The following is a 15405-nucleotide window of genomic DNA, read 5'->3' as shown; positions in this document are numbered from 1 at the left end:
CTCATTTCAGTTTAAATCATTTTCTGCAGCTGTTTAATGTTACATTATTTTACTCCTTCCCCCTTAACTGTTTCGTTTTTTTACACCACTAACAGTTGTATAAACAACTTACTTATCCCGTTTTTCTCTCTATTTAAAAAAATTCTCATTTCAGATATCATGAAGACCATCACCTACACTTACTCCATCTATGTTGTTTGTTTCCCTTTTTCTCGTATTCCACTCCTTTAGTGAGTTTCTCGTTATCAGCACACCATTTCTGTGGTCCTGCATCATATGGTGTCATGCTTTGATTTAAATTTGGGATTGCCTTTTTAAGCATGGAGATGAGTAGCATTCATTTGTTCCTTCCCCAAATGTCCTTATCTGTACCCGATACGTTTCACAAAGAAGCCTCACTGGCCGGAGATCATGGTAATATGGGTCTTTCATTGGCCTCTTTGTTCTGTACTTATAAGTTATAAAAGACCCAATTGTTATACTCCTTTCAAACGTATCTAGAAAGACAGTATAAAAGAGTATGACCATCTTATCTCTGACTGCTTTGTCTTTTAATCCTGTTTTTTTCCTGTAGTTCTTCCTGTATCTTTCCAGCATCTAGTACCTACAACATTTTCAGATGTTAAAAAAGAACATTGTATATATTAGCTTTTTTTTCTTTTTCCTACAGTCGGTCTTCCGTTATTTCTAACCATCTATTTTCTTTCTTCCGCGTATGCAAGAAAGATCCCACCATCCTAAACTAGTAGCAGATAATGTACATGTTACAAATCTCACAGTATTTATAAAAAAGAGTAGATGGAGTTCTCTTTCATCATTTTTCTAATGTTATGGCTAGTCATGTATATAAATACTTTCTCAGACCTCCACTGGTTCAGAATAAAGGCTACAAACCAAGCAGGAACAATGCTCAGAAAAAAGAAATTGAATGACTCAATGAATAAATACATGCACATTCTCCTTTTTAACTGTTCTGCAAATCTTACTAATAGCCTCTCACTCTGTATCTCTGCTGACAAAGAGGGGCAGCTATTTTACCATATGCTGGGAATTTCCAGAATATCCACTGTAACCATATTTTCTATGGAATATGATTAGTCCCTTAGGCTTTTCTGTTGGAACCCCTGCTGTAGATGTGTGCCCATTTTCAATTCTGCCTCTGTTATACATCCACCCTTCACATTTTACTAGATTTTAAAACTTGGTTATACAATCTTTCCATATTACTGAATGTCTTGTTGTTATCGCCATGTGGAGACAATCCTGTAAGAGTATTAAGGGCAAGTTATCTAGTTGTCTTTTCATTTATCTGGTGACACACACACACACACACACACACACACACACACACACACACACACACACACACACACACACACACACACACACACAACTCACCCACATAGGATCATAGGAAGTTACTAGGCTATTGGTGCTGAGGCCGTTACAAGCCTAGCCAAGAATTTAACCCATGTTCCAACAAATCAGCACCCTATGCCACTGTCCAGGAGGGACACAGCTGGAATCCCACGGGTGTATTTTCTGTACCCCATTCAGTTATCCAGGTTGCTCTTAAAAAGGGCTAATGAGGTACTCTGCTTGCCATGGAGAGGGAGTCTATTCCACAAAAGGGGAAGTCTATGCAACACAAATCTGTCCTGCCAACAAGTCATATTGATATCACAGACCAGGTTGAGGTTGCGTGTGTGGGTTACTTGAGTGGAGCTTGACTTGCAGTTATGCAGCAGTCCCATCAAAGCAGGGACTGAGATCACTTTGCATCCCAAACAGAGGTCACCTCTGAGGAGTCTGTAGGAGACTGAGTAGAGGGACAGGGCCTTTAGCCTATCTGTGTAGGGTAGATGTTTGAGGCTCTAGATTCTCCTGGTGAAGTACCTCTGTGGTCTCTCCAGCTGCTGCATGTGCTTTGTGAGATACATGCCGAAGGGGGCAATGTACTCAATATTGGATCTTATAAGGTAAGAATACAGGGATGTTATGACCACCTTGTCCCTGGATGAGATACCCTTACTAATGAGGTGGGCCATGTACAGTAGAAAGCTTGCCATACAATGGAGGTAACACGGTGGTCAAAAGTCAGTTTGCTATCAACCTGGGTGCCCAAGTCCCTCACAACTGATTGCGTGCTTAGGACTTTATTATTAATATGATCATTTGTGGAGATGTCACTCTCCCCAAAGGGGATGATGATGCATTTTTTGGCATTCACTTTGAGGCCATGTTTCTGGCACCAGTCATTTGTTTGTGTGAGACCCTGTTGGAGGATGTCCACATCACTAGGCAGTGGCAGCTCATGATATTGGACTGCAGGACTGTAGCCCTCCCCAGCTGTGTACCACAATGGTAAAATACAATAACTTCAGTAACTTCACATAGAAAGTGAATCTGGACTGCTGCCTTACCAGTCCAGATTCAGGGAGAAGGCAGCAGACTGCTGATGCCCCAGAAGTCTATGCGGTGCTAACCTGATACTAATATAATATATATATAATATAATACTGAACCTAATACTGACACAAATCCATTGACACTGCAGATATCAACTTGATACTACACATGCACTGAGCAACAACCCCATATCCCCCACTAACTAATTATATATACTAACACAGGGATCACACAGTCTTCAGGGAAAGGGCATATTCTTCCAACCAGAGTATCATCTGATCTCATACGGCTGATACCTGTCAACCATCTGTTTAGTTGACCAAATAGTTTGACAACAGTTTTCAGTTTTGGCTACCACATATATCTATCTATACGTGCGCGCGTGTGTGTGTGTGTGTGTGTGTGTGTGTGTGTGTGTGTGTGTGTGTGTGTGTGTGTGTGTGTGTGTGTGTGTGTATAAACACATATATATATCTCTATATCTATCACAAAAGGTTGTGCTATAACTGGGGAAATCAAACTAATTGTAAAATCTAGAACCACAGGTGATTCTAAGATGGAAGAAAAACCAAGAGGATGCCAAAGTGAGATTTGAAAACTTTCATTCGCAATTTTATTACAACAAATTGAACTTCATCAGAGATCTGTAAAAGTGTATTCCAATAGAGAATAAATACTGGGCAATGATGTCATTTATGACATGGTGGAATGGGAGGTAACTAAGCATACATGGCAGTCACAACTGCAACTCGACTAATGTGGTTTACTTGAGCAAATGCGCACACTGTGAGGGCTTTTACATGGATATGACCACTTGTAAACTTAGTGACAGAATAAAAGAACACTATCAAGCCATACGCCAAACTGATAGTAACAATGCATGAGCAAGACATGCCACTCACTGTAACCCCCCTCCCCCCAGATTTAACTTCTTGGTTTTAGAGAAAGTCTCCAGTTTCAGCGAGGAGTCCATCACCTCCTTGGAAGTAAGAGAAGTCAAATGGCAAATAAATCTTGGAGTGGATAACTTTCTTGGCTTAAATGGCAGCCTCAACATTAAATGTATACTTTAGTGAATCAGGTAACTACCTAGTTACCTCCCATTCCACCATGTCATAAATTATATCATAGGCCAGCATTTATTCTCTGTTAGAATGCACTTTTACAGATTTTTTTCCTCAAAAAATGTTTTATTTTCAATTAAAAACTTTCACAGATTTTTGATGAAGTTTGATTTGTTGTAATAAAATTGGGAATGAAAGCGTTCAAATCTCACTTTGGTTTCTGAGTGGTTTTTCTTCCATCTTAGAATCACCTGTGGTTCTAGTTTTTACACACATGTGTATATATATGTATATATATATATATATATATATATATATATATATATATATATATATATATATATGAGCCTTCTGCAGGTGTGCATGCGCTATCAGAATGAGACACACCTGTTCACTGACAGTTGCTTGAATAAGCAAGTGATCAAATTTGCACCAACCTATAGAGCTGTATAGCCCTACTTTAATCTAAGCTCTAACCTTAAGTCTCCCACCCAATTCCCAACCCATTTTGTTTCTTTTTTGCCCTAAAGTCTCAGATCACTTTGTATACATATAACTCCAAAACCCCTCCCTAAATTTAATTTCCAGATTACACGCTAAGCCTAAAACTCCCCCTCCTGCCCCTAAACCTGAAACTGCCTTCCTGCTCCTGTAGGCTAAAACTCCTCCTCCAGCTGCCATGGCCTAAATCCCCCTCCTGCTCCAGTGACCTAAAACTTCCTCCTTCTGCTCCCATAGCCTGAAATTGTTCTCCCACTCTCCAGCCTCACAGCTATTGTCCAAAAATAATCAAATTGTATAACGTTATTATTTTAGGCTTCCCACCAAGTTAAAACAAATATGTTAGTGAACATAAAATGGGTAATCTAAGCAAGTAAGCAAGTACCATTTTACTCATATCTTGACTCTGTTGTTTGGAATCAATTTGACTTAAATTCCTTACAGGAAGGATGTTGCTAGAAAGGTCATGGGATGCTTCCCCCTAACTTTTCCTTTTTTAGTCCAAAGACTTATATTTTGGGTAGGAGTCTGAAGCATGTACTGATATTGCCAACATCCTGGCAGACAAATTCAGTGCATACTTCACCCCCCTCTCACCCCCAATAGGGCCCACAACAAAACCAGAAAAGTGTAGTGTCCCGGAAATCACAGATGCACAGATGAAAACAGCCCTTTCAAAAGCCAAAAGTACAGCGTCAGTGGGGCCAGATAGTGTCTCAGGCTGCGTCATGCATGAGCTACAGAATTAACTAACCCCCCACTTAAACACACTGTTCAACCTCAGCCTCTCCACAGGCTATGTGCCCATAGAATGGTGCACAGCAATGGTTATTCCTCTCCACAAAGGTGGGTCCACAACTGACCCTGGTAACTATTGCCCCATAAGCCTGATTAGCCTGGTCTGCAAGGCTATGGAGTGCATCATCATGGAACTCATTAACAAAGACATTGGGAACCTCCAAACACTTAACCCGACCCAGTTCGGCTTTGTTAAGGGCAGATCATGCCTACTAAACCTGGTTGACTTCTTCGAGACAGTCACCAAGGCCATAGATGAGGGGAAGGTGGTTCACACAGCCTACCTTGACCTCGCCAAGGCTTTTGACACCATTCTCCACTCTGGAATTATAAAAAACTCACCAGCATGAACATAAACCCCTATGTCACGAGACGGGTTGCCAACTGGCTTAGAGACAGAACTCACACGGTAAGAATAGCGGGCTCCAGGTCCGACTCTAAACCAGTCACAAGTGGTGTTCCACAAGGCTCAGTCCTGGGATCGCTACTCTTTGGCATATACTTCTCAGAAGTACAGGCAAATACAGGAGGACTATGGATAACCAAGTTCACCAGTGACTGCAAACTGGGAGCCATAATTGACTCTCCGGCTGACATGGACATTCTCCAAAAGGGCCTTACTGAGATGGACACCTGGTGTCAAAGTCATGGTCTCAAGCTAAATGCCAAAAAAATGCACAGTTTGAGAAAAACAAAACACCCATGAATTACCACATAAGTGGCACCTCCCTTAATACAGAAGAGGTAATAAGAGATCTGGGGACCGAGGTAGATAGTAATCTCTCCTTTGACAATCATATTGCCAAAGTGGTTAGGAAATCCTTCTATGTAGCCCATCTAATTACTAAATAGTTCGCATCTAGAAATAAAGAGGTTATAGTGCCCCTCTAGTCGTCACTCATCAGACCCCTCTTACAGCACAATGCCCCATTTGGGATGTACCTCACAAAACACTTCCAACAGCTGGAAAAACCACAAAAGTACCTCACCAAGAGGATTACTGGCCTCAAACATATGTCCTATGCAACCTGACTGGAAAAACTCTGGCTGTACTCAGTGGCAAATTGCTTACTCGGAGGTGATCTCTGCCTGATATACAAAGCCATGTCCAACTCAAAATTGATGGACATGCTCCACCTAAAGAGCTAAACCTCACCACAACAATAAATAGAACATGCTGGAGGGATAGATTCCTGTCACAGACACTCCCATGCTTTGGAACAAAATTCCTAACTGCATTAGGCAGAGCCCCTCACTAACACTCTTCAAGAGAAACCTTGACGAGTGGATGGGTAACAGAATATACACCCCTGGGATCACTTCACTGGCTCTTCTTGACAGAGTATCAGTTAATTAATAAATGGGGCAGTGAAAGCTGACACACTCTGACTAGGCTTATAAATGCCCTATGGCAGATAGCCTAGTACCTACCTATGAACCTATGAACACACCGTACCCTCTGCTCAGACAAGGCTGGCAAGTGGTATAAAAGACGGGTTAAGTAGTAATGCATTCTAGAACTAAAAGAGAATCTCATGATTTTTCGGGACTCTGGATGATCTGTAGTATTAAAGAAGTTTTTATACATGGTTTAGCAGCTGACTACTAGACAAAAAAATGCCAATTTAGCCTGCAGTGTATGCAAAGTTAGTGATAAATCAGCATATCTACAAGGCATTTCCTTTTCCACATACATGCTCTGATGGCATCACATACATGCTCTAATGGCATCACATACATGCTCTGATGGCATCACATACATGCTCTGATGACATCACATACATGCTCTGATGGCATGCGGGTAGGTAGATAAAAAGTACAGGCAGTTACCAAGGCTTATCTCTAGTGCGTTGCTTATTTACATGTCCTTACCATTGCTTAACCTAACAGCTACTAAAAAAAATCGAATATGAATTTTCTACTCCTTTCCCACGTGTGTGTATATTCATTCGAAGTCCTCATTAACAGAAAAGAAAATCATCCACAAAGCATGAGACCCAGCTATTAGCAGAGACCCGGTGCTTGCAGTGCTCAGTAAAGCCAGGAACACCCCCTCCATGAGTCCAAACAACATTGGTTGTCTCCAGAACAGTCCAAAACACGCTGCATCAAAACCACTTAAAGCTCGCTTCACTTACAGCCTTCAATCAGGCTGTGTTTCAAGTGAATAAAATCAAAAGCTGCTATGCTAGATGTTAATACTCCATAAAAAATAGTCCTCTGTTTATCCACGCTAAATAAACTGCACTCACAGGCATACGTTTTTTATTACAAGCTTTAAAATAGGTTAAGCACTTTTGTCTACATGCATTTACAATGCAGACTTCTTCAGAACCAAACTACAAATGAATAAAGATATTATACAGCCCTATATCAACTTAAAATGTCTTAAGTAATGAAGCCAGTTATGCATGTTAAGCAATGAAATCTATTTCAATACTTAATTAACTTAATAACTTCAAGTGACACTCTTAGAATTAGTATACTTAAGTACTTAAATAGCATCAGTGGATCTTTTCAGTCTGTTTACATTTTCATAGTAAAAGCGTATACTAAATATAGTCAAAATCAAAGATTGAGTACCATTGTGCTAAAATGCAATAAAACATATTAGAATCTAAAGGTGAAGCTACTAATTGGTTTCAACTTCTTATTTTTTATTTCTTGTTATTGTTATAACTCCAATGCTTTAATCTTTAAAATGCTTTTAACTGAAACATGCTCATTGAGTCCTGGTGGCTCCTGTTAATTGAAACATGACTACCATCTCAGCTCCTTTGGACACCCCCCCCCCCGGGAAGATGATGCACCTTCTCTAAGATTGCAAAATGGAACCTGATACAATCTTTGCATAGTGTGGTATGCTTAAAAAGGGCATTGTTAGTGTGAATTTTACACATGTCATAAACATGCTCATAGATTCTTTTATTAAATGCCCTTTCAGTCTCCCCCACATAATATGCTCCACAGGGGTCTTACCAAGCAATGTACACAACCTCTCTTGAGGTGTAGTTATAACTGCGGTCCAATTTTACTTTCATTCTGGGTGAACCCAAAAATATTTCTTGTGCTTCTAATATCATAGGGCATTATTTACTTTGTCCACATTTCCTCATACCCAATATGGAAATCGGAAATGTCACTGGAGGTTTCTCAAAAATATTTTTAAGATTCAGACGTTTCTATATATAATTTTGGGTTCATCTCCAAGTTACTGTAATAATGATCTATCAGACATAAAGACTGCCCAGTATTTCAAAATGATTCTCTTCATGTTCTTGCTAGGTGGATGGTAACTTAATACAAAACGTCTTGTAAAATCACAACTGACCGATGCAATATTAGCTGGTTCAGATTGTCCCAAAATAGGACCAGATGTAGAGGTCCTCAAGGATAGTACTTCATCTTTGACTTTTTTCCTGAGGATAGTACTTCATCTTTGATTTTTTTCCACAAAATTTTTTAGGATACCCTCTTTACATAAACATATTATCAAGTTTCCCACACTCTAGGCCTAGTACTGCATTATCACTGACCATTCCACTGATCCTTACAAACTGCCCTTTAAATAAGGATTTCTTTTGAAAGATCAGATGGGAAGTGGAAAAATGTAAGCAGGAATTTGAAAATGCAGGCTTCTTATCTAAAGTGGACTTAATTTTACCTCCTTCTTTATAAACTGTTACATCCAGATAGTTAGCTGAAGTTTCTGAGACCGCATATGTGAATCTTAAAAATGAAGTGGTAGAATTTATGAAAGATAAATATTCTTCTAAACTACTTCTGTTGTCAGATTGTAGTATGAGTATGTCATCCAGATATCAGGTGTAGAGGGACCTATTTTTCTAACGGGAGTTAAAAATTGTATTTTGTTCCCAGGATCACAATACAATATTTGATTAAATCGGGGCACATACTGTGCCCATAGCTCCAACCTGCACTTGCTTGTAATATTTACCTTCAAAGGCTATAAAATTGTTGTCTAACATCAATTCATGAAGTTCATCAGAATAGTGTATTGATCTGTAACAGATGAACTACAAATTATCACTGCTGAGAAACTCTCCAAACATTTAACCAATGGAATACATCCAAAGAGGTCTACCACATCTATACACACACGATACATATAGAGGTCGACCACATCTATACACACAAGATACATATAGAGGTCTACCACATCTATACACACAAGATACATATAGAGGTCTACCACATCTATACACACAAGATACATATAGAGGTCGACCACATCTATACACACAAGATACATATAGAGGTCTACCACATCTATACACACAAGATACATATAGAGGTCGACCACATCTATACACACAAGATACATATAGAGGCCTACCATATCTATACACACAAGATACATATAGAGGTCGACTACATCTATACACACAAGATACATATAGAGGTCTACCATATCTATACACACAAGATACATATAGAGGTCGACCACATCTATACACACAAGATACATATCACCAATATCCTTATTTGGAGGCAACTGTCTCAGAAAATCCCAAGAATATCTTAAAATGCATTTATTTTCTTTGGTGAATGTTTTTGAAGTCCTATTGATAAGGACACTTTTTCGGAGGTCTCAAAGGGGTTTTAAATATGTCCTTATGTATCTTTGGGATGCTGAATATAGTTGGCACCATGGGTTGCTAATGTGTAAAAATTCATAGGTAGAATGAGAAATAAACCCACTGCGTAATAGCTCTTCCAAATATAAATCAATTTTTGGAGATGCCGTTTTTTTTGGATGGTGCAGTGGTGCAGTGGTAGTGATGTTGCCTCACAGCAAGAGGTTCTCCTGTTTGATTCTTGGCTGGAGTGCCTTCTGTGCGGAGTCTGTATATCCTCTCTGCATTTGTGTGGGTTCCCTTCAGGTGCTCTGGTTTCCTCCCACATTACAAAGATGTATGCCTGGAGCATTTCTCCCTGGGCCTCCTCGAAGAATTGGCTTTGTTCCAAGTTGGACTTTCTTTGTAAACAAATGCTAAATGAATAAATAAATTAATAATCTCGTTAATAGATAAAGTAAGCTATTTATTTACATCTAACAATAACATTTTACTGGAGTACTCAGTAGGGTCCCGTAGTAACATTTTGCTGGAGTATTCCGTAGGGTCCATTAGCACTACCCCTCCCCCTTTGTCAGGTCTCATAATCCCATTGACCCATTAGTTCTTAGACAGCTTAGGGCCCCCCTTTCATCTTTGCCCAAGTTATTACTGTAAGGAAGTGAAGACTGCCCTAGCGAGTGTATATCACATCTGCACAAATTCTCAGAAGCAGATATTAAATATACACTAGAAGGAATAGACGTACTTTTTTCTTAATCGAGCTAGGACATCATATTTCATTGGCACCATTGAAAATAGCACACAAGTTCAATTTCCTTACAAAGAGTTTTATTTCCACCAAGGTATCAGACACATTAAATTTTGGTGTAGAGACAAAGGTGAAGCCTTCTCAAAAAGATTCAAATGTGCATCAGTGACTTTTACTTTGGAATAATTGAACATTTTAAACCCATTTCTAGAGGTAACTACCTCTTTGTTTTTAATACTAGGAGCTTCAGTGAATATCATTTCTTGGACTGGCCCCGATCTAAACTTATCAAATTGATGTACCCCCGCTTTTTCATTGACTGGGGTCTGGGATGGGCACTAATTGCTCCTCCAGTTGGATTGCTTCATCCAACAAAGAGGGGTCAGTGAAACTTAGATATCCTCGATTGTCTAGATGAAGTTGAAGATCATCAGACACCGAACTATTATGACCTAACTCTGTGCCGGTATCTATAGCATTACAAGAAGTCGATGCAATGTTAGATTTTGGAGCAGGATATCCTGTACATGGTCTGTAAGCTTTTGCTTCTCTGAAATTGTTTTGATTTTGCGGGATTTTTAACACAACAACCTGGTGGTCTACTGAATTGTCCACCCTGTAATATGAATCTATATATTGGTCGAATAATAAGTCCATTTTATACTGGTGTCCAAACTACATATATGTTGCGATAAAATGTCCATTTTTTTAGAATTGTCCCCAATGACAATTTTCATCAAGTCCAACCCATGTTTACTAACATGTCAATTAGTTCATAATGTAAACCAGAACCATGGTGTGCTCCATAAGGAAATTTACCATAGCAGCTTTTGATTTTATTAGGTTTGTTTTTGCTGCTTTCAGTTTTTCAGTTTTCAGTATGTTCCAGTGAATGAAAGACCACAGCAGTCATTCCCCTCCACAAGGGCAACACATCAACTGACTCAGGGATCAAAAGACCCATCAGACTTAAAAAGCTTAGTATGCAAAGCCATGGAATGAATTATCATGGAAATGATGAACAAGGACATTGGCAACTTACAGACACAGCCCCATCCCATTTTAGCTTTGTTATGGGAAGGTCATGCCTACTTAACCTGGCTAACTTCTTTGAGAAAGTCACCAAGACAATGGACAATTGTTAAACAGAGCATACTGTATATCTTGACCTAGCCAAGACATTTGATACAATATGACACTCAGGCATTGTTGACTAGCTACGGAGATAGGCATACATCCCTATATAACCTGCTGGATCACTGGCTGGCCCACAGACAGGACCCAATAAGTCAGGATAAGTGAGACCACCTCCTTCAAGAGACCAGTAACTGTCAGAATACCACAGGTTTCTGTGTTGGGCCTTATCCTGTTTGGCATCTACTTCTCAGAAGTCAAGGCTAGTTGGGACCCAAATGGTTTTAAGGTATGGAGTTAGGCTTGTACAGTCCATAGTGATCATTAGTCCAGTAACAGCCTATGGATCTATAAACTTATGAAATACAGAAAAAAATCATCGCAGAGAAAATGCAGTGACTCAGATTCATTTTGCATTTCATAAGCTCAGAAAAATGATAGTCAAAACATTTACCTTAAAAACAGTAAAACCTCAATGTGAAACTATTTGTGTTAAATGAACAAAAGCAGGGATCTGGAATACATAACATTATATCATATTGATGAATGTAAGGGGGGCATTCTCCTTTGTAATGTGTCTTTTTCTACATGTAACAGTTAGCAGAAGTGAAAGCATCCTGTATGGTCCAGCAAACAGCAACCTCAGAAAATGTTTCATATGAGCCTGAACTAGGAAGAACACTAAATGTAATTATACAAACTGGCACACATGCATTATAGAAAGCTGTAGATATTGTTTACTACTAATTAATCAACCTGATGACAATAATTCCACAGAGCATATCAAACACATCTGCCTAACAAGGAAGCTCCCAAAAGACTGCTTTCACTACTCCCACACAACTAAGGTACAAGTGCTTTGTGAAAGAAAGCCTGCTGATTAATAGTACCTTTCATTTAAAACTTCCCAACACAGTGAACATTTTCATGTGGAAAGCTGCCTTTTCTTATAGATGTTTTTCATTACATATTCCTCTACGTTTAGTAATTTCTGCTACATGTCTATCTCGTCTACAAAAATGCAGAGTTTATTAGTTAAAACATATTTCAGTGAATCCAATAACATTATAAGTGATTCACCAAGCGTACTTTTCAAAAACAATATGGAAAACTTGTACAACTTGTAACAAAATACATGTCCTGACCCCCTTAGATCTTAACATCTGGAGTAATTCTAGCCTGTCCTGAATAACTTCATCTTTCAAATTCCAAAATGAACTTTTTTTTGTTTTTCTTAAGCTGATTGATACATATTAACATTCCAAAAGTGTCATTCCAATCTGTTTTAGACTATATAAAAAACTATTACCTACCACGTTACATAATGTTTCTACTAATTTGTAGTAAAACCACAAGATTATGCTATACACTACCTCCTTCGCTTAACAAGTATTACTGTCTTGAGATGTGACGGGGGAAAATGCAAGCATTTTTGTGTTTTTGCATCTCTGTAATGTAATTAATTTCACCTTATTGTATTTTAGTTTATAAAGTAGAACATGTTCAGTTTTACAATCAAGCAAATACACAAACTGTTGTGACCGGATATCTTTAACCTCCAGACACTGGGTTTTGCAGTTTTAACTGTAGTGTTGTACATTATAAAAACGATCTCTTCAGAACAAGAAATGAAGTTGTATGGTAATTGTTTGTAATGCAGACTTCAGTTTGTTATGGACTGATTTCTTTCGGTATACCTGATGTGGATAAATTCAATTAAAACTAATATTCTGCATTTTAGTAATAAAGTCATTAAATATATATCATGTACCTATTTCATAATATGAAGGAATTTTACCCATTAAAAGATACTTACCTCAATCACAATTAATCGTATGAAGACACACCACACTAAAGAAATGTATACAGATATTTCAAAATGACACAGAAGGAACAGAAAAATTAGTACATTATTAGAAAATAGCTTCCTGTCCTCTTCCATGAGGGAATCATACAGCTATAAAGTTATAGACAAGATTGCCTCATCAAAGAATGAATATACTCTTATGACTGAAAAAAACAATCGCTCTACAAAGATGAAATCACAAGAAAAAAACACAATATTTTATGCAGGGAACAAGCCCCCCTTGCACTCCTATATGGGGATTGCTACCTTCCACACCCTTTGCTAATCATATATACTAATTCCAAGATCCCATAACAACGGGGAGAGGGTAAATTCCCAGGCCCCACTGTACCACGATCACACACACACACACACACACACACACACACACACACACACACACACACACACACACACACACACACACAAAGCAGCTAGCATTAAATGAGGCAACTCATGAAAAACAGAACATTTGATCTTTTGAACATTCATTCTTATGAACTATAGCCATGGAGCGAATCTGTGAGATAAATGCTGTTCACAAGGAAAGCACACACCATGATGAAGCACTTACTAATAGTACACTGTAAGGTTTGTTTCACATCTTTAAAGCTCAATCTGGGTAATTTCTGACATATTTATAATTCCTGCTGGGCCAAGATGAGAGTTGGACACTTGGCCCACCATTCTGCAGACTGAGGGGAAAATAGCCAAAGGCTTTTGAAATCCTAAAAATTCAGAGTGGGATACAAGAAGGAGCGCAGAGACCTAATATTTATTTCCAAAATCGCTGTCATTTTATCCTTCACATTTCCACTATCATGTGACAGATCTGAAGCCAGCATTGTGGCTTAGAGAGTTAAAGTGGTTGAGTAATGAAGACCGGCCAAGAATATTAAGCACAGCAGAAAGGTCAGCACTCCCAGTAATGACCATACAAATTTCCAGTATGATATTGTGCAGCACCAATCTGGAAACGAAGCCTTTTACCACTTGTGCTACAGTGCAGAGTCAGTGACACACATAGGATGTACAGAAGCTCAGGCTCACATTACAATTCCTGATACAGAAGCTCAATTACAAATCTGTAGTATTTTGATGAAGCATAAACATTAATTTGAATAACAGATGTTGCTGCCTAGAACAGATTTACTACACTGCCAGAATGTAGGTGCAATGGTCCACAGCTATGAAATTGTTACCCATCATGTTTACAAGTTTTTCTGAATATTTGAAATTCTGAACTGTTAGCACAAGACACAGTTTACACATCAGTATAAATGGGACTGTAATGATAAATCAAAGACCAAACGTACAGTGCTATAAAACATTGCAACCAACACATCCAGATAACAAAAAGTGAGCACAAACTCCTAGCTCAAAACAGCATTAAATACCAAAAGGGAATGTTTTTGCCAGGGGGCTGCCTGCACCCTACATATCTTGATCTTTACAAGTACTTCCTCCAAAATCACAAAACCTTGGAGAAATGAAAGAATTAAAAAGACATAAACCAAAATACATCTGCCACTAAGCTCGTCCTCTTGTATGAGCTGTACAACGTTGGATAACAAAAGCACCGCCAACAAATCAAACTTTGATACCTCGTGACAGTGAAAGGATAAGAAAATAGCAGCATATAACACCTGATGTGTGCTTACAAAGCACCTGCTGATAAAATATAAAGGAAATAGCAAAAGTTAATGAATCAAAATGTTATGATACTCAAATAAGAAGAACATTCTAGAAAGAAAGCATCAAGGCTTGAAAATGACCCCCAAACAAGTTATTTTTGAAGCTGGTGCAGAAACAGACCTGAAGATGAGAGGCTGAAAACCTCCTTGGGAATAAAGAGTTTGTCATCGGAATACCGTGCCCATTCCTTCATTCCTCTCCTGCCCTTCATTGGGAAGTTAATATCGCTGGAGACGGCACTTACAGGTTCTCTCTGAATGCTAATCACTGCAAAAGAGTGAAACACCGATTATAACATTCTGTTAACACATTACATTTAAACATTTCAGTCTGCATATTTTAGATATTAAAAGAACTGTGTTGGCCTTGCTTTTCATAACCGGCATTGTTTCACTGCATACATTTTTTTTTCTCATTGCAATTTGGCATTGTTAACGTGCATGTCAAACAATTATTACAGTACATGTAAAACAACAAAATGGCCTTAAACATTTATGTTTGTCATAATATAGTACTCAGAATATAACTTGTGATAGTGTTGCAGTTACATCATGTCTGCTGCCAAAGTGAGTAACAAAGGTCTCTGTTGCAGTAAATCATAAAATCTGT

The 15405-nt window shown here is 38.6% G+C and overlaps 1 protein-coding gene across 6 annotated transcripts in view; it reads right to left on the bottom strand.

Annotated features, from left to right (window-relative positions):
- The window catches only part of ADGRB2 (adhesion G protein-coupled receptor B2), a 5411420-nt gene that overhangs the window by 2197445 nt on the left and 3198570 nt on the right, over positions 1-15405 (bottom strand). For all 6 annotated transcript variants that reach the window (XM_044082710.1, XM_044082742.1, XM_044082734.1 and 3 more), the window contains one exon: positions 14917-15063. In XM_044082710.1, coding sequence (XP_043938645.1) covers positions 14917-15063 — 147 coding nt within the window. The remainder of the gene's footprint in view (positions 1-14916; positions 15064-15405) is intronic.

The sequence above is a fragment of the Protopterus annectens genome, chromosome 1.part1 (assembly GCF_019279795.1).
Source record: "Protopterus annectens isolate FY-2018-M chromosome 1.part1, PAN1.0, whole genome shotgun sequence".
In the NCBI taxonomy this organism is placed as follows: Eukaryota; Metazoa; Chordata; order Ceratodontiformes; family Protopteridae; genus Protopterus; species Protopterus annectens.
Note: the sequence above shows the minus strand (reverse complement) of the source record. Positions and strands in the feature narration are given on the sequence as shown.